General features: G+C 41.6%; 1 protein-coding gene and 2 pseudogenes across 1 annotated transcript in view; 1 reads left to right on the top strand and 2 right to left on the bottom strand.

The window, feature by feature from the left end:
- Nucleotides 1–8,622: 8,622 nt before the first annotated feature.
- LOC111825321 lies at nucleotides 8,623–9,120 on the bottom strand (annotated as a pseudogene).
- A 573-nt stretch (nucleotides 9,121–9,693) lies between these two features.
- Nucleotides 9,694–10,560, top strand: LOC111825320 (annotated as a pseudogene).
- Nucleotides 10,561–13,595: 3,035 nt separating this feature from the next.
- Nucleotides 13,596–20,021, bottom strand: part of TRPC1 (transient receptor potential cation channel subfamily C member 1) — a 162,663-nt gene continuing 156,237 nt past the window's right edge. Inside the window, exons 11-14 of the mRNA XM_014453217.2 lie at nucleotides 17,884–18,059; nucleotides 16,244–16,445; nucleotides 15,775–15,969; nucleotides 13,596–14,520 (exon numbers count right to left, since the gene is read on the bottom strand). Of these exons, the coding sequence (XP_014308703.1) occupies nucleotides 14,293–14,520; nucleotides 15,775–15,969; nucleotides 16,244–16,445; nucleotides 17,884–18,059 (801 nt within the window). The 3' untranslated portion in view covers nucleotides 13,596–14,292. The remainder of the gene's footprint in view (nucleotides 14,521–15,774; nucleotides 15,970–16,243; nucleotides 16,446–17,883; nucleotides 18,060–20,021) is intronic.

Genomic DNA, 20,021 nt, shown 5'->3' with positions numbered 1-20,021 from the left:
ACCCCTCACCCTCACCCCTGAGTGCACAAATTTTTGTGCAATGGGCTACTAGTGTATTATAAATAAAAATTGAATTTTTTAAATTTTAAAAATATTTATTAATTCATTGAAAAATAATAACAAACTCATTACATATTTTCATAAATCATGTTTTTTTTTTTTTTTGAAATTCTTCATTTTATTTTTTTTTATTTTATTTTTTTTAATTTTTTTATTGCTTAAATTATTACAAAGAGTATTACATATGTCTCCTTTTTTTTTTCCCCGCCCTTGACAATCCCCTGGCTTCCCCTACCCCCCAGTGTCTTATGTCCATTGGTTATGCTTATATGCATGCATACAAGTCCTTTGGTTGATCTCTTACCCCCCCCTCCAGCCCCCCCACCCTCCCCGGCCTTCCTGCTGTAGTTTAACAGTCTGTTTGAGGCAACTCTGCCTCTGTATCTATTATTGTTCAAGAGTTTATAATGGTCTCTATTATCCATGAATGAGTGAGATCATGTGGCATTTTTCCTTCATTGACTGGCTTATTTCACTTAGCATAATGCTCTCCAGTTCCATCCATGCTGTTGCAAATGGTAAGAGTTCCTTCTTTTTTACAGCAGCATAGTATTCCATCGTGTAGATGTACCACAGTTTTCTAATCCATTCATCTACTGATGGGCACTTAGGCTGTTTCCAGATCTTAGCTATGGTGAATTGTGCTGCTATGAACATCTGGGTGCATATATCCTTTCTGATTGGTGTTTCTGGTTTCTTGGGATATATTCCTAGAAGTGGGATCACAGGGTCAAATGGGAGTTCCATTTCCAATTTTTTGAGGAACCTCCATATTGCCTTCCATAGTGGTTGCACCAGTCTGCATTCCCACCAGCAGTGCACAAGTGTTCCTTTTTCTCCACATCCTCTCCAGCACTTGTCGTTTGTTGATTTGTTGATGATGGCCATTCTGACAGGTGTGAGATGGTACCTCATTGTTGTTTTGATTTGCATCTCTCGGATGATTAGTGACTTTGAGCATGTTTTCATATGTCTCTTGGCTTTCTGAATGTCCTCTTTTGAAAGGTGTCTATTTAGGTCCTTTGCCCATTTTTTGATTGGATTGTTTATCTTCCTTTTGTTAAGTTGTATGAGTTCCCTATAAATGTTGGAGATTAGGCCCTTATCAGATATACTGTTGGCAAATATGTTCTCCCATGTAGTGGGCTTTCTTGTTGTTTTGTTGATGGTTTCTTTTGCTGTGCAGAAACTTTTTATTTTGATGTAGTCCCATTTGTTTATTTTCTCTTTAGTTTCCAATGCCCTAGGATCAGTATTGGTGAAGAAATTGCTTTGGCATAAGTCTGAAATTTTGTTGCCTTTGGATTCTTCTAGTATTTTTATGGTTTCCCGTCGTATATTTAAGTCCTTTATCCATTTTGAGTTTATTTTTGTGTATGGTGTAAGTTGGTGGTCTAGTTTCATTTTCTTGCATGTATCTGTCCAATTTTCCCAACACCATTTATTGAAGAGACTATCTTGACTCCATTGTATGTTCTTGCCTCCTTTGTCAAATATTAATTGAGCGTATTGGTTGGGGCTGATTTCTGGGCTCTCTATTCTATTCCATTGATCTATATGTCTGTTCTTGTGCCAGTACCAGGCAGTTTTGAGAACAGTGGCTTTGTAATATAGCTTGATATCTGGTATTGAGATCCCACCTACTTTGTTCTTTCTCAGGATCGCTGCAGCTATACGGGGTCGTTTTTTATTCCAGATGAATTTTTGGAGAGTTCGTTCTAGGTCTGTGAAATATGCCGTTGGTATTTTAATGGGAAGTGCGTTGAATTTATAGATTGCTTTGGGCAGTACAGACATTTTAATGATGTTGATTCTACCAATCCAAGAACATGGTATGTTCTTCCATCTCTTTATGTCTTCCTCTATCTCTTTTTTCAACGTCCTGTAGTTTTCTGAGTAGAGGTCTTTAACCTCTTTAGTTAAGTTTATTCCTAGGTAGCTTAATTTTTTTGGTGCGATGGTAAATGGGATTGCTTTTTTAGTCTCTCTTTCTGCAAGTTCACTATTGGTGTATAGAAATGCCATAGATTTTTTGGCATTAATTCTGTATCCTGCTACATTGCCGAATTCTTTTATTAAGTCTAATAGTTTTTTGATGGAGTCTTTAGGGTTTTTTAGGTATAATATCATGTCATCTGCAAATAAGGACAGTTTTACTTCTTCTTTTCCAATTTGGATGCCTTTTATTTCTTCTTCTTGTCTAATTGCAATGGCTAATACTTCCAATACTATGTCGAACAGGAGTGGTGAGAGTGGGCATCCCTGTCTTGTTCCTGTTCTTAGGGGAAATGGTGTTAGTTTATGTCCATTGAGTATGATGTTGGCTTTGGGTTTGTCATATATGGCTTTTATTATGTTGAGGTATGATCCTTCTATTCCCACCTTTCTGAGAGTTTTTATCAAAAATGGGTGTTGAATTTTGTCAAACGCTTTTTCTGCATCAATTGAAATGACTATGTGGTTTTTTTCCTTCAATTTGTTTATGTAATGTATCACGTTTATTGATTTGCGGATATTGAACCATCCTTGCATCCCTGGGATAAATCCTACTTGGTCATGGTGTATGATCTTTCTGATGTACTGCTGGATCCGATTTGCTAAGATTTTGTTGAGGATTTTGGCATCTATGTTCATGAGGGATATTGGCCTGTAATTCTCTTTCATTGTGTTGTCTTTACCTGGTTTTGGTATTAGGGTGATGCTGGCTTCATAGAATGAGCTTGGAAGTGTTCCCTCCTCTTGGATTTTTTGTAGTAGTCTGAGGAGGATAGGTTTTAGTTCTTCCTTGAATGTTTGGTAAAACTCCCCTGTGAAGCCATCTGGTCCTGGGCTTTTGTTTGCTGGAAGCTTTTTGATGACTGCTTCAATTTCTTCCATAGTTATTGGCCTGTTGAGATTTTTAGATTCTTCCTGATTAAGTTTTGGAATGTTGTATTTTTCTAGAAATATGTCCATTTCTTCCAGGTTGTCTAGTTTGTTGGAGTAAAGTTGTTCATAGTATTTTTTAACAATCATTTGTATTTCTGTGGGGTCTGTTGTTATTTCGCCTCTATCATTTCTGATTTTATTTATTTGGGTCCTCTCTCTTTGCTTCTTGGTGAGCCTGGCTAGAGGTTTGTCAATCTTGTTTATCCGTTCAAAGAACCAGCTCTTGGTTTCATTGATTTTCTGTATTGTTTTTTTGGTCTCTATGTCTTTTATTTCTGCTCTAATCTTTATTATCTCCTTCCTTCTGCTCACCCTGGGCTTTTCTTGTTGCTCTCTTTCTAATTCTTTGAGCTGTAGATTTAGATGATTTACTACCATTTTTTCTTGTTTGTTGAGGTAGGCCTGTAGAGCTATAAACTTCCCTCTCAGGACTGCTTTCATTGTGTCCCAAAGGTTTTGGATTGTTGTGTTTTCATTGTCATTAGTGTCCAGGATGTTTTTAATTTCTTCTTTGATGTCATCGGTAACCCAATCAATATTTAATAACATGCTATTCAGCTTCCAAGTGTTTGAGTATTTTGGGTTTTTTTTATTGTAGTTTATTTCTAATATTATGCCTTCGTGGTCTGAGAAGATGCTTTTTATGATTTCAATCTTCTTGAATTTGGGGAGACTTTGTTTGTGACCCAATATGTGGTCTATTTTTGAATATGTCCCATGAGCACTTGAGAAGAACGTATATTTTGTGGCTTTGGGGTGAAGTGTTCTGAAGATGTCTATTAAGTCCATCTGATCTAGTGAGTCATTTAGGATTGCTGTTTCTTTGCTGAGTTTTTGTTTAACGGATTTATCCAGTGATGTCAGTGGTGTATTAAAGTCCCCTACTATGATTGTATGTTGTCGATCTCTCTCTTGATATCTTCCAGGAGTTTTCTTATGTATGTGGGTGCTCCTGCATTGGGTGCATATATGTTTATCAGGGTTATATCTTCTTGTTGTATTGATCCCTTTAGTATTATGAAGTGGCCTTCCTTATCTCTTGTTATGGCCTTCACTTTGAGGTCTATTTTGTCCAATATAAGTATTGCTACCCCAGCTTTCTTTTCCTTTCCATTTGCCTGAAAGATATTTTTCCATCCCTTCACTTTCAGTCTGTGTGAGTCCCTTCTAATGAGGTGGGTCTCTTGTAGACAGCAAATGTATGGGTCATGTTTTTTTATCCATTCAGCCACTTGATGTCTTTTGATTGGGCCATTTAGTCCATTAACGTTTAAAGTTATTATTGAAAGGTACTTGTTTGTAGCCATTTCTATTTTTTTGTGGCTGTTTTCTTTCTGGGCTTTTTATTTCTTCTTTTTACACCAGTCCCTTCATCATTTCTTGCATTGCTGGTTTGGTGGTGATAAACTCCCTTAGCCTTTTTTTGTCTGTGAAGCTTCTTATTTCCCCTTCAATTTTGAATGATAGCCTTGCTGGGTAGAGTATTCTTGGATTCAGTCCTTTCTTTGCATCACTTTGTAAATTTCTGTCCATTCTTTTCTGGCCTGATGTGTTTCTGTTGAGAAATCGTTTGATAATCTGATGGGGGATCCTTTGTAGGTAACTCTCTGTTTCTCTCTTGCAGCCTTTAAGATTCTCTCTTTGTCTTGTACATTTGCCATCGTTATTATGACGTGTCTTGGTGTCGGTCTTTTGGGGTTCATCTTGCCTGGGACTCTCTGTACTTGTGTAACTTTTTTCTTCCCCATATCTGGGAAGTTTTCTGTCATTATTTCTTCAAATAGATTTTCTAATCCTTGTTGTTCTTCTTGTCCTTCTTGTAGCCCTATTATGCGTATGTTACTTCGTTTCATGTTGTCCTGAAGCTCCCTTAGGCTCTCCTCCTGTTTTTTAATTTTTTTCTCCAGTTGCTGTTCAGATTGAGCTTGTTTTTCTACCTTATCTTCTAACTCACTAATTCGGTCTTCTGCTTCTTTTAGTCTGCTGTTGAAACTTTCCATGGTGTTTTTGATTGTAGCTATATCACTTTTCATTTCTTCCTGATTCTTGCATAGGTTGTTGATTTTCTCATCCATCCGGTGAATGAATTGTACAACCATTATTCTGAATTCTTTTTCTGTCATGTTGCATGCTTCAACTTCATTAATCTCCTTTCTTTGTGATTCCTCATTGTCTTTCCTCTGGGTGTTGTGTCGTTTCTTCATTCTGATTATCTCCCGATGGTTCAAAGGTCGAGTTGCGTGGGCCTGGGCTGTGTGCAGAGGGAGCCTCCCACCACCCTAGTGTCACTGAAGAGCTCTGACACTAAGCTGTGTGGTTGTTGTTGGTTGGTGGGAACCAAGCTCGCTCTGAGTCAGTGTTGCCAGCGCTCAATGTGGCCTCGTATGTGCCCTTAGAATCAGGGACCCTGCCTGCACCGTGTTGAAAACCAGAGCCCCCTAGCATGCGCCAGGAGTCAGAGTTCCCTAAGAGACCAGTATCAGAGTCTCTGCTGCTTTGCGGGACCTTGCCTTGAGAATCCGGGCCCCTGTGTGCCCATGCACCAGGAAATGGATTCACTGGCTCTTAGTATGAATGCACAGGGAATCAGGATCTCAGGCACAGGTGATAAGAAACACAGTCAAGTCACTGGTGCTTGGTGCTGCCTCCTGCCTCGAGAAACGGGGTCCCTGGGACTGTGCTACGCGGACAAATTCCCGTTCGCGCGTTTGCTCCCAGCCCAGGGCTCTGAAGCCCGCCGTGGGCGTAGGATCAGTTCCCGGTGCTCGCGCGTTTGGTTTGCAACCAGCCCAGGGCTCCGAAGCCGGCAGTGCACAAAGGATCAGTTCCAGGGTGCTCGCGCACTTCCAGGCCAAAGTTCCTGCCGCACTGAGGCCCCGGCAAGGGGTGGGTCTAACAGTTAGTTACTCAGCGCTGCCCGCGAGCCTGCGGGAAGGGGGGATGGGCTCTGTTACTCACGGATCTGCAGCGGGGATCTCTGAACTTTTGGTGTCCGCAGGTCTGTAGCTGTGGTCACAGGTCTCTGTCCCCAGTGGCTGCAGGGTCCTGGTATGCGTCTGCGATCAGACTGGGTGGTGCTGAGGCCAGGATCCTAGTCTCAAGCAGCTCTGTTTCCAAAGATGGCGTGGTCGCTGAGCCTGTGCTGGCCGCCCAGGAGTGTCCGCGCGGGGAGCAGCAGGACTCCGCTGCCTAAGACCGCCCGGTTTAGCAGCCCCTTAGAAGACCTGCAGAATCTAACTGTCCCTAGCTCATACACACACACCACACACGTCCACACACTCCTCTATCACTTCCTTGTGCTCTCACACTCTCTCCCTCCCTACCTTCCTGCTGGTCGCCATTTTCTGGAATCTGCCTTGTAGTTTATTTTTAAAACCACAAGTAAATACATGAGAATGCTGGAAATGTCAGGTGATTACCTATGAAGATGCCTTTTTTGTTCTTTTAGTTTGAACCTTGTATTTAAATGCTTTATTCTGACATCATTACTGTCAGGTGAGCTTGACAAGGACATTGAGTGTCTGTTCTCCCTCCTGTTCCTTTGATGTCCAAAGAGGTAAGTGACAGTCCTATCTGGTTCCCAGAAAGAGTCCTTCACGAAATTCCGCGTCCTGTTTCCTGCCTCCGGCCTTGCACCCATTTGTTGTCCATAATTTCTCAAATGTGTGTATAGGAACACATGGGAAAATGGGATGAAGTATATTTTTAAAAATGAAACATATATCCAAAACGAATTCTTCTCCTCTTCAGAATTGGCCCCTTAGAACACTTAGTGTGACTTCAAGTTGTGATGCTCATTGCAGTTGTACCAGTCTTTCCTGCATGGCGACAGAGCCATGGAAGCTGACTGCCTCGACACCTAGTGGGAAAGGACTTACCATGTGAAAGTAGATATCAAATGCATACAGACAGATTTAACTTGTTTACAGAAATAAGACATGCTAATTAATCTAGAGGAATTTTGAATAGGAGGTTGCTGTTTATATATTGTGTAATAACTGGCTTACCCTGAAGAGCGCTTGGTCAAACAATAAACTTACTGTTTCAAAAAAAAAAAAAAGAATAAACTCGCACAGAAATATGCTTCCATATCAGGATAGTTTGCATCTTGCCAGTAGCAAGTCCCCAACTCCGCCATTTGGCAAAGGGATTTATTACAGAGAAACCCAGACTGCATCAAGTGTTCGCACAACCACTTTGAAGCATTTCTATTGAACCAAAGATATTAAACTAGGAAATTGCCAGACTATCTCATTAGATGGGAAGAAACTTCAGTAATTCTGGGTATCTCCCTGAAGTCCCTTTTTAGGACTAAAAATGACTGGATAGTTTTACCAGGGAGCTATAATTATTAAAAACAGAAGTGGCCACATCACCTGTTGTTTGCCCCTGACTATAAATGAACAGCATAAAGACATACCAGAAGGTTGATAACAGAGCTACTCTGGGACAATCACTACATTTACAGAATGTCCAATAACTTAAAAATTTGGGCACACATATATCTGGAATTGTCAAAGATCATGCAAGATCCATGAAACCTAAGCAGGTTTTAGGTTGAGGTTCTGCTCATGTTGCTTTGAACTTGTAAGAACAGGTCAGTGAATCCCTTGGCCCGAGCAGAAACTATACTCTCTACTGCAGTTAACTTTACAATTATACCTGATTCGAGAAGGCTTTAGCAGCACCTGAAGTAGAGCCCCTTGCATCCACTGCTCTTTACATCAAAGGCTATTTGGTTCCCCTCCAAGGATTGGCCTTTCATGAGACATTTCACAATTCTAATGCATATTTTAAGTCACTTAACCAAGCAATATGCTCTGTCAAAGAACTTCCAAGTCAAAGAAAAGAAAGGCCTTCATGTGGAACACAGAAAAAGCACTACTCAAATTAAAAATTACTAGAAGAAACAAGATTATTTCCTCCCATGCCCCTTCCCACTTGGTGAACCCAAGTTGTATTGAATTTGTGGTTACCTCATAATTCAACTGAAAGTTTAAATTAGAAATCATAGCCCTACACAGAGCATCTGAACACATCAGTTCTTTTGAGAGCAGCATGTTCCAGGAAGTCTAATAGAGCCAGAGCCCACTACAGAGAGCATTCCTGGAGGGTGGGGCACAGGACAGGTTAGTTAAGGTCACTTAAATCTTTATCTTTTACAGCAGATCAGAACCCAGATGGCTGACTGCAGGATTTCCAATAGGGATCCAGTAGAGCTGGTTTCAAGTTTCACAGCTGTCACCTTATCCAGAAGTTGTGATCCACATGAGTCCAGGAGTGCAGCAACTCTGAGGTAGTCAGCCTCATGAGGGCCCAGTATCTGAACATAAACACATTCTGAAATGACCACTGGCTGCCGTTTTTGTGTTGTTGTTTTTGTATTTACAGAATACTTATTATGAAAGTACACTGATGAATCTAGTTCACACATTTAAAACACTGAAAATCCCTCTGAATTCAATATACTTAAAGAGCAGTTGTGACACACTTCCATAGTGCAATAGGGCCTGTCACTTACATGGAGGGTCCGCATTGGATGCTGTAGACCCAGCAGAGATCAAATGATGAATGGCTGCTGCTGGTGGTTAGCTGTGGTCTAGTTACCTCAGCAGTGTTAGCAAAGACCATTCCTTAATTGTACTGTGTGTGGCTGCTTTTCTGATTTTCAAACACAGCATATTGTTGTCTGGCTGAAGTTTAAGGGCCTGTTTTTTTGAAACCTCATTGGTACCTCTAGTTTTGTGTCTTACTACTTTAAAGCTCTTCTCCATTTCCTTACCTTTCAGCTTTCTACATGTTTGGCAGTGTACTGCAGGGATGGGAACTGCGGATCACTGTGTATTTCTGGTGATCTTTGTGTTTTCCTTGCTGTGGTTTACCTGTCTCCTCCTCTAGTCATTGCCGGTTCTGGGGTTTCTGGAACAATTACTAGAGTAGAAATATTTTTTTACACCACCACCAGCAGCTCTACCTTCTTCCCAATTAACACGTGGATCTTTTTTCACTATCATCTTCCTTTTCACTTATTTGCACTGTCTGATCTCTGAGGCCACTGTAACCAACCTTTATTTGCTCAGATTCTTTCCACTTACCTTCATCCTTGTCACAGCCTTCCTTCTCCTTCTTGTCTCTCTCTCTCTCTCTCTCTCTCTCTCTCTGTCTCTCTCTCCCTAAAAAAATTTTTTTTATAGAGAAAGCAAGGGAGAGGGAAAGAGAATCATCTATGAGAGAGATTGGCTGCCTCCTGCATGCCCCCACCAGAGATCAAGCCTGCAACCCGAGCATGTGCCCTGACCAGGAATCCAACCAGTTACCTTTCGGAGCTGGGTGACTCTCCAACGAACTGAGCCACTCCAGCTGGGCACTTCTAGCCCCTCTTGACAAAGTTGCCCAAGTTCCACTCCTCCTCGTAGGCCATGGCCTAGGCCTCCTCCACCCAAGAGGAGGGGCGGGGCAGGGCTGGGCAGGCTCTAACCTCAGGGGTGGGCCATAGCCACACTCAGGCTCCCTGGCAGTGAGGTCTCAGCTCCGAGGGTGGACCAGGAATGTGTGCAGAGCCCAGGCTGCCACTGCTGTGGGGAACATGGTGCAGGATCCCACCCTTCCTGCAGCCCCGGGGAAAGGACTGCAGGGGTGTTAGTACTGGACCAGCAGCAGTGAGGGCAGGAGCTAGACAGGTGTTCTGTTTCAGGACAATGGGTGATGACAGTTCTCAATAGATGCCTCTCAACCAGGCATTACACGGACTACACTGGAGGAAGTCATTATGTGATGCAGCCTTAGGATGGTGCCCAGGACAGCTGCCCATCAAGACACAGATGGTTTAAAAGAAAGTTTCAGAGCCCTAACCGGTTTGACTCAGTGGGTAGAGCATCGGCCTGTGGACTGAAGGGTCAGGTCCCATTCCGGTCCAGGGCACATGCCTGGGTTGCAGGCTCCATCCCCAATAGGGGGCGTGCAGGAGGCAGCTGATCAATGATTCTCTCTCATCATTGATGTTTCTATATCTCTCTCCCTCTCTGGAATCCATTTTTTTAAAAAAAGTTTCAGAGAACAAGGTATTTATCTTCCAATTACAAATGTAGCAAGTATCATGAAAAATGCCATACCTCACATGGGAAAGATTGCAAAACATGTCAGAGAATGTGTTCAACAGTGTGTGAGCTCGCCAGCTTCATGGCACCTGGAGCAAGAATGATGCCTTCAGAAGGAGACAATGGAGAAGATGTTCTCCCTGCCATGTCCACCCTAGGCTGGCAGTCATATAAAACCTCTGAAATTACAGATTCAGAAATCCAGAAGCTATGAAAGGAGAGAGGTGTTGGTAGAATCACTGCTACAGATGGGCTAAGGGGAGAGCTATCCCAGGAGGCACTGACTGACCAGTTCTCCGCTGGCTTAGTGACTACAGATGGTCAACAGCATGTTATAGTTTGCACAACATCATAGCAACAGATTTCAGATGTTCAACACATTCCATTTTCAGGACTGAGGAAAGGATGGAGTGGGGAGTGTAGAGGAGCAGATAGAGAAGGCCTAGGGAAAAGATGTCACTGCATATTAAATTGACGGTGTGCAGCTTCTGACGCTTGACTAAGAGGTATTCATTCTGATGTGACAATCTTTTCCATGGATAATTTTAAAGTTGAATTTGAAAGGCATTAAAATATTTTTTTTATAAGAGAGTTTGTTATTCTGTGTGACCCCTATGTGCACTGTATATTGCCATTTATACCTGTCAGAGATTTGTAGACAGTTTCTTATTTTCATATTGAGTCACATTACTTTTGTAATTCAAGTAAACAGCTGGGTTAATCATATTTGCCCTTTTAATAAAATACTAGAGGCCTGGTGCACAAATTCATGCACCAGTGGGGTCCCTCGGCCTGGCCTGTGGGATCGGGTTGAAACTCGCTCTCTGACATCCCCTGAGGGGTCCCAGATTGCGAGAGGTCACAGGCCAGGCCGAGGGACCCCCACCGGTGCATGATTGGGGCTGGGGAGGGACCGCAGGAGGGCTCCAGGGCATGTCTGGCCCATCTCACTCAGTCCCAATCAGCTGGACCCCAGCAGCAAGCTAAACTACTGGTTAAAGTGTCTGCCCTCTGGTGGTCAGTGCACATCATAGCGAGCAGTTGAGCAGCCTTAGCATATCATTAGCATATTATGCTTTGATTGGTTGAATGGCTGACCGGTCGACTGGGCACTTAGCATATTAGGCTTTTATTATATAGGACTAGTGATCTGGTGCCCGAAATTCGTGCACATTAAAAGGGGATTAATTAGAGGAAATATTTTAATATTGCCATTTGCACTTTCTCTATAATAGAAGGGTCAGAGATGAAAGAAAATTAGTAAAATCTATATGAAAATCTTCCTCCTGTCAGAGTTTAGGGCACATCGCAGGACCCAAAGTCAAGTCCCTGCCCACCCATGGCACCTCAAAATTACGCAAGACCCAGACCCAGCTGGCCCCACCCCAATTGGGCGAGATCCAGACCTGGCCAGCCCCACCCTTGTCAAGCCCCACTGGGCGGGGAATGCAGCTTCAGGGCCCCTGGCCCGACGCCAGACAGGGGGCGCAGCCTCAGGTCCCCAATCAAGCCCCGCTGGGTGGGGGGGCACAGCCTCAGGGCCCCCATCAAGCCATGCCGGGCAGGTGACATGGCCTGAGATCCCCTGTCAAGTCCCGCTGGGTGGGGGGTGCAGCCTCAGGTCCCCCGGCCCAGCGCTGGGTGGGGGACGCAGCCTCAGGTCCCCTGGCACCAGGGTGGGGGGCATGGCCTGAGGTCCCCAAGGCCAGGGCGAGGGGAGCAGCCTGAGGTCCCCCAGCCAAGAACCGAGGTGGGGGGCGCACATTGAGGTCCCTCATCAAGCTCTGCCTGGAAGGGGACGCGGCCTCAGGTCCCCTGTCCTGGCGCTAGGGCCGGAGACGTGGCCTGAGGTCCCCCGTCAAGCCCTGCCGGGCGGAGGGCACAGCCTGAGGTCCCCCGGCCTGGCACCAGGGCAGGGGGAGCAGCCTGAGGCCCCCTGTCAAGCCCCACTGGGTGGGGAGCGCAGCCTCAGGTTCCCTGCCCTGGCCCAGCGCCACGCAGCCTCAGGTCCCTGCTGATTGCTCATTAAGGCTCGTATGGGAACTCGGCCTCCGCTGTGGGTGCCGCCATCTTTGCGATGGCATGACGGTCAATTAGCATATTCCCTCTTTATTAGATAGGATAAAGGTAGAGTTTTAAAAAGTTACATATAATTACCACTGAAGGTAGAAAGGTGTTGAGGTCTGAGGTTGATTTTTTGCATTTTAGGATTTTCTTACCACGACTTAAAAAACAAAACAAAACATTAAGTTGTATACTTTAAAAGAGTGAATTTGATGACAGGAATTCTATCTCAAAAAAAGTATAAAGAGTAAAAAAAAAATTTCAATAATACAATGGACAGACTCTGTCAATTTACAATCCAATGTTGTTTTATTCACCTTTCTTCTGACAATATACTGTTATTCAAAATATACCACATAAGTAATCCATAAACACCGTAGGCACTCCATAAATATTTTTATTTAATAATTAGATATTTTTTAGAATGACTAAAAATCCTGATGTAAAATCCCAATTGGGAAGTGCATAATCCTATTGTAGACAAAATATATAACTTTACAATAAACATTTTTATAAGAACTGGCCCCAAAGAGGGAACACTTACAATCTGGAAATTAAAAAGCAAAAAGTCAAAAGCAAGCTAAAATACAATACTAATATATTCAGACAATGATCCCTGGATCAGTGGTGCTTACAAACAAAGGACGACCTGTACCCCGTGGCCTTAAAACCACATGACATTCAGTTAAGAAGTCAATGATAGACCTAATAACCTCTTAACTGAAAATTTTGCAAGAATAGATAAGCCTATGAAAAAATTTTAACTACATCCTTTGTATGAACATAGGAAATAAGTTTTAATATATATTTTATTTTCTAATTTTAAAAAAGTCAATGCTTTTCATCTTAAGCAGCAAGAATGATCCACAAATCAACATGAAGTCACTTTTATAGAAGCTATGTTAATTCTATGGGAAATACTTTGGGAGAAAAGCTCAAGAACCTTATTTCAAATATAGAACAGATCCCTGTAGGGTTTCCCAATGTTTAAAAAAATAAAACAGCCTGTGACCACACATGGTACAGAAATATCTTCTAAGTCCTTACTTTGGGTTAGCTTTATAGCTATGAACATTCACGCCAACCTGAAAAAAATTATGGCACTATTATAACAAGAAAAAATTAAAAACCACCAAATGCCTAATCTTATAGAAGTACCTGGGTAAACTTGTAAACATAAACAAGTACTCTACAGTGACAAATAACAAGTCTGCTAACTATATATTTTAAAAATGATATGATTCTATAAAATTTAACAGATGGACTATATCAATAAGTGGAAATCTATAATAATAAAAGCATAATATGCTAATTAGACCAGATGTCCTTCCAGACGTCCTTCCTTCTGGACAAAGCCACATCAGCGGGGGCTACGGCAGAGGTGGCAGAGGCCCCCCGGCCGGTGGCGGCAGTGGCAGGCGGCAATGGCGGGCAGGGGCCGGGGCCACGGCCCTTGCATGAATTTCATGCATCGGGCCTCTAGTGTATATATAAAATACTATTAAATGAAAAAAAGCAAAATTAAAAATAGAGTAATTACAACCATGTACAAGTAAATATATTACAATAATGAAACTGAAGTGAATTTAAGTTTATAGAGACATAAATAGATTCAAATATTCATTAAGGTTGTTTCTTTGTTACTTAGGATTATAATAAAATAAAAAAAACAGATTACTGTTTTAGATGAAACTATAATACCAAACAATAAATACTATATTATATGTAAAGTCCTAAAACATATTTTATAAACCACGACTTCAATATTTCAAGTTATTCCATGGAAGACATTTACTGGTCTTCATTTACAGAACTTTCTGGCAATGTGTATAATTATAACTGCTCTTCTTTAACATAAAAAGAAAAAAATTTTAGAGCATTGTTCAAATAAGAAAACCAAGCAGCATGCTCACAAAACCTGTCTACTAAATCTGTTTTGCTTCGGAAAAAAGCTACCTACAGAAGTTTTAAAAAACTTATTCTATATACATATTTTATATAACAGTTATACTATAAATATTTTAAATAATGCTTTTACATAATTCTGTATTTCAATATATATCTTATGATTTAATTGCAAGTTATGCAAACAGCCTTTCAGAGTTATTATTGAAAATTATTCTCTATGTGATTTAGAAAATGATTAGTTTCTTGGATAAAACATAGCATATTTAGAAGTCCGAAAGCCAAGTAAATCCCTTATCTCATTTCGGAATTTTGACAGATCTTGGCGCAGTTCATTTAGATTTTCCACAGTTGCCTGATCTGTGCTTTGCATCTTCTGTCTCATGGAAGTCAAGTAACGATGCACCAAGCAGCACATCACTTTTTGGTAGTTTTCATCTCTCTTTTGTTTCAAAGTTCTCCATTCCTTCAAAACAAAGCAATAATATGGTACTAACAATGGGCATAAACAATATTTAAAAGAGTGGATTTTTGAAAAGTATTCACAGATACAAACAGAAATCTTCTAATGCTTTATTAGACTATACTTTTGCCACTCTGTTATAAAATAACATTTAACATTTGTTTAAAACAAATATAGCCTGCATATTTGTTTTATTCATTCACCTGTGTGCTTATTTTGATTCAAAAATAGTCATAGGAGTCCTCAGTTTATAGGAGGAATTAGCCAACTATTACCTACACACAGGTCAAATTGACCCACTTCCTGGTTTTAATGGCTTGTTGGCTAAGAATGGGTTTACAGATGAACATTTGTTACTAGGTTGATGATAGGAAACAGCAATTTCTTTTTTTAGTGATTTTTTTAGAAAGAGAGGAAGGGGGAGGGAGGGCCGGAGGGAGACAGAAAGGGAGAGAGAGAAAGAGAAAGAGAGAAAGAGAGAAGACAGACAGACAGACAGACAGACAGACATCAACTTGTTCCACTTATCGATGCATTCACTGGTTGATTCTTGTATGTGCTTTGACTGGGGATGGAACTCGCAACCTTGGTGTATCAGGATGATACTCTAACCAACAGAGCTACACAGCAAGGCTGGGAACAATAATTCTGAACCCCAATTAAACAAAATGTTATCCTCCCCAAATGGAATTCCATTCTTTTCATTAATAGATCTGTATTAACAAAAATTTAATAATTTTAATAATTACTCAATTATTGTTACATTTTTATTTCATCAATAAAAATTTAGTGGAAATTTATGTTCTTTCTTATTCTATTAGTACTCACATAAATCTTTGATTTTGTCTCAGCCTGTAAAGTCTAAATTATTTACTATCTGGCCCTTTACAGAAAAAAATTTGCCAACTTCTGATTTATAGAAACATGTATTAAATTATTCATGTATTGAATAACTTTCAAGAAGAACCAGAAAAAATATGAGGTATCAGTATCTACGCTCACAGAATAGGGATAATGAATATTTTCTGCATGTTTTAAAACTGAGATGAGATTTCATGAAAAAATTCCAGCTCTATCTCTCATTCTCAAAAATACTGAGTCCTTACTTTATGTTATATCTATGCTGTGCATTAGAGATACAGGAGTAAAAAAAATCAAGACAGTCCCAGGCCTTAAGAAGCCTGCATATTTATGCCTGAGGAAACATCTGAGGTTAGGAATTACTAAAACTTCTATGTTGCAATTCTAGTCTCTTACCTTTAAACTGTTTTGCCGTTTAACCCTGCCTTTTGATGTATGAGAGCAAATCCATTTACTGAGGCTACTAATCATGTAGCAGATGGTCTTTGGTGAAGGAATGATGTTGAAAGGTGGAGGTAATGTACACTTGTCATCAAAGTAACTAAGCCACAACTTTGCGCGGGCAAACTTCCATTCTTTGTCTTCGTGATTCTGTAAAAGGCAAATGAAAAAGCCGAATAGAATATGAACATGCACATGGGGAGTGGCAGAGAAAAAGATATCATTTTAAACTGCCCACGTTTCTACATCTTGTAGGTAAAAATTTGATTCACGATGTGCTGTTATTATACATTACTTGCATTAAAAATCTAATTTTAAAATTAAACTAATTCTTAATTCTTATAATATTTGGATGCCTTATCTACTGCATACATTGGGTATGATCTGAAGAGAATATAGAGTTTTTATAAGAATAGACACTTACTGCTATCAACTGAAAGCTCTTGTGCAGCATTGCCACCAGAAGCTTGGTGAGCACAATCACAACCACCACGTTGTACGTGCCAACAATGACAGCTCCCACAAAGGACTGCAGTTCTTCTCCGTAGCTAAATCTTGTGACAAAGATTGCCACATGTGCTAAGGAGAAAATATACCAGAACAAAGCAAAGCAAGTGCCAATGAACCTGTAAAGACGATTACATTTTTGTTTAAAAAAAAATTAAATCATTAGCAAAAATGAAGAATTCATTTATATCAACATTATGTAAAGAAAACATTGATAATCCAAGAATAATACTTTATAAAATAAATGAGGTGAACCCAACAGTACAGATATGCCTTACTTTAAACAAAGAAGTAGACTCAAAAGGAAGAGAAATGATTCCTCTTTCATCTCTTATTGCCTTTCTGTCCATTATTAACATACCAACACCTATGATCCTGTTAATGCCTAATCAGATTTTGTCACTCTTCTGCTCAAAAATATCAAATGGCTATCTCAATAGCCCAAAATCCTTACAAGGGCCAACAAGGTCCTACATGATCCCACTATCTTTCTGACCTCATCTCCTACAGCTCTCACTGGGATTCACCCCGCCCAAACCGGCCTCCTGACTTTTCCTTGAATTTGCAGCCATACTTCCAACTCAGGGCATTTGCCTTTACCATTCCCTCTCTCTGCTGATGCTCTTCCTCCAGACCCCTCCTTCGCTGCTTGATCTTTCACCAGCTTTACATATTTATCTGAATGTCATCTCTGTGGGCCTTCCCTAATATCCTATCTAAAACTGTACCCTCACACATACATCCCCTCACCCAAGCTTTGTCTTGTTAGCCCTTATCACCGTGTAATATATCATATATTTTATTTCTTATTGTCTGTATCACCTCATAAGAATATGAGCTCCATGAGGTGGTCCTGCTCATCGACGTTTTACTCACTCAGCACTTAGAATGGTGTTTGGTATGCAGAAGGGTTGGATGAACATTTATTATTTATCTAATCTTATTCCCTAAATAAGATGACATGAAAGTAACTGAAGAAGAGTTGGTACATAAAACACAACAAATATGCAATTCCACACCTCTTCTCCATTATTTTATTTAAGAATGAGGGGGTGATATTTTGTCTGCCTCACAACTAATTGTTCAATTCCTTATTGAGCATAATTAAAGTATGTATGTATTATGATAACAGTAAATTTGAGAAAAAATTGTTCATAAAGCTCTAATAATTGTCCATCCTAATAACTCCTAACAAGCTAAAAATGTGAGAGACTGTTTTGGTTGTAACAGTGAGTGAGAAGCAGAGCTGCTGAACATCTTATGATATATACAACCCACGAAGAGCTGCCCTGCTCCCAAGCCAGTAGTGGACGAAGTGCCAAGAGCTCCTCCACTCACACAGCCTACAGGGGGGAGTCAATGGCATAATCTGGGCCTGCTAATTAAAGATTCTATATGTAAAGATAACTATCAAGTGATACATTAAAAATAAGTATTTCTTATTAAAAAGGAATTTCTTAAAGAAGATTTGAAGTTCTATTTCTGTCAGTACTAATTCCTACACAACATACTAGAAAGAGAGAAATATATCTACTGAAAACTGTAAAAGACACTCACGAATGGAAGGTGTCGTTGCTCTGCTGCTCACAGAAGATGCCTACACAGTCCTTCTGCTCTTTTGGAGTATAACCTTTATCATACAGTTGTGTCAATCCAATTGTGAAAGAAAACAAAACAAGAAGGAACATCCCAAGAAATTTTCCAAAATCTTGAAGCATCTGTCCCATTGAAATCTGTGGAATATATATCGTTTTTTATTAAAATTATCAGGGAAATAAAATATTAAATATTAATGACCAGGCAATACAAGGAAGACAAATATATGAGCCACAAACTACTCCTTTTGTTGCATCTGGTTGAGATGGGTTACACTTTTAAGACATCAATTCCAGCTGTTTAACAGAAAGCCATTCCAATCATAGCACGCCCGCAGAGGATTTTGTTGCTATGAAGGGAAAGGTAGAAACATGGAGTTCTAAGAAAGAGCCTAATTCACGAGGAGTAAAAGGAAAAGTTCTCGCTCAAATCTAAAGGTAAATAAATGCTTATATTTAAAGCTTCTTAAAGTTTATGAACATACTAGAGGCCCGGTGCACAAAAATTTGTGCACTCGGGCGGGGGGGGGGGGGTCTCTCAGCCCGGCCTGTGCCCTCTTGCAAACTGGGACACCTCGGGGGATGCCCACCTGCTGGCATAGGCCTACTCCCTGGGGGTTGGGCCTAAGCTGGCAGTCAGACATCCCTCTGGCAGCCCGGGAGCCTCGGGGGATGTCCACTTGCCAGCGGGAAGCAGGCCTAGCTGCAGTCGGACATCCTTAGCGCTGCTGAGGAGGCGGGAGACGCTCCCACCACCACTGCTGTACTGGCAGCCGCCAGCCTGGCTTGTGGCTGAGCAGAGCTCCTCCTGTGGGAGCGCACCGACCACAAGGGGGCAGCTCCTGCATTGAGCATCTGCTCCCTGGGGGGGAAAGTGGGTCATAAAGACCAGGCATTTCCCAGTGTTCTTGCCGGTTAGGGGCAAATTTCATATTACCCCCCTTAATATATAAAGAAAAAAGCCCTAGTGCATGGGTGGGGGGCCGGCTGGTTTTGCCCCGAAGAGGGGCCCCGATCAAAGTGGGGGGCCCCCCCGGGGTGGCTGGCCCACCCCGGGTGAAGGAAATAAGGGCTGTTTTCAGGCTGGCCACAGCCCCTTCAGGGTGGGGGTCCTGATGGGGTGCCTGGCCAGCCTGGGTGAGTAGGTGATGGCTGTTTGCAGGCTGGCCACAGCCCCCAGCCATCCAAGTTCCCAGTGGAGGCTGGCTGGAAGCAGGTATCTTCGATTTATTTATCTTCTATACTAGTAGCCCGGTGCACAAAAATTTGTGCACTCAGGGGGGTGGGGGGTCCCTGAGTTATTAAACATTTATCGGCACAACACTGACCACATTGGTGGTGGTGGTGGTGCTGTCAGAATGTGTTATATTATGCAGATGAAAATCTATTTTAAAAGATTTGAAGTAGATATTTTCAAAGATGGAAGAATTGTCCCTGTCAACTATTTTAGTTGATTCATATCTTCACTAATTGTCATCATTGCAAAGTTTTCAGTTCCCATATGGATTGCTGGGTATAATAGGTCATGCGCTGTCCCTGTCCTTTGTAGCCTTTGTTACCTTAAGGACTCTAGTTTTCCATTTATATGTTTAAGTACCAACCTTACAGGCTTAAAAATGTAAGCTTTTAACCCTGCTCTCTCTGTTCTGTATCCTTCCGATGAAAAGTGGAGTTGGGTTGCAGCACAGGAGAGAAATTCAGAAGGGGAATATTGAAGTAATGACTGCAGTAGGAGAAGAGGGAACCTATTTCCCTGGCCACAGGCGCTGGCGCCCTGGACCACAGGGCTGGCAGCTTCTCCAGGTGGCTGTAGCCTGGGACCTTGGGCGGGTGGCTTGTTCGTCTCCTGGGCTGCAGCCAGCCACAGGCGCTGGCGCCTGGACCAAAGGTGGGTGGCTTCTTCTTCTGGCTGCTTCTTCTTCTTCTGTGCTTCCAGGAAGGGCAGTCAGTTATGTGTATATGTGTGTGCATGCAAACGTAGGCATGTACACGTGTGTATGTGGAAATCTACTGGGCAAGTCAAACCATAGAAGAGTTGCCCCTTATCTCTTGAATCTTCCAGAGATATCCCCCACTTTTTTATTCTATCACTACTGGAGA

The sequence above is a fragment of the Myotis lucifugus genome, unplaced genomic scaffold, assembly GCF_000147115.1.
Source record: "Myotis lucifugus unplaced genomic scaffold, Myoluc2.0 scaffold_21, whole genome shotgun sequence".
NCBI classification, from domain to species: Eukaryota; Metazoa; Chordata; class Mammalia; order Chiroptera; family Vespertilionidae; genus Myotis; species Myotis lucifugus.
This window is presented reverse-complemented; position numbering and strand designations above follow the sequence as displayed.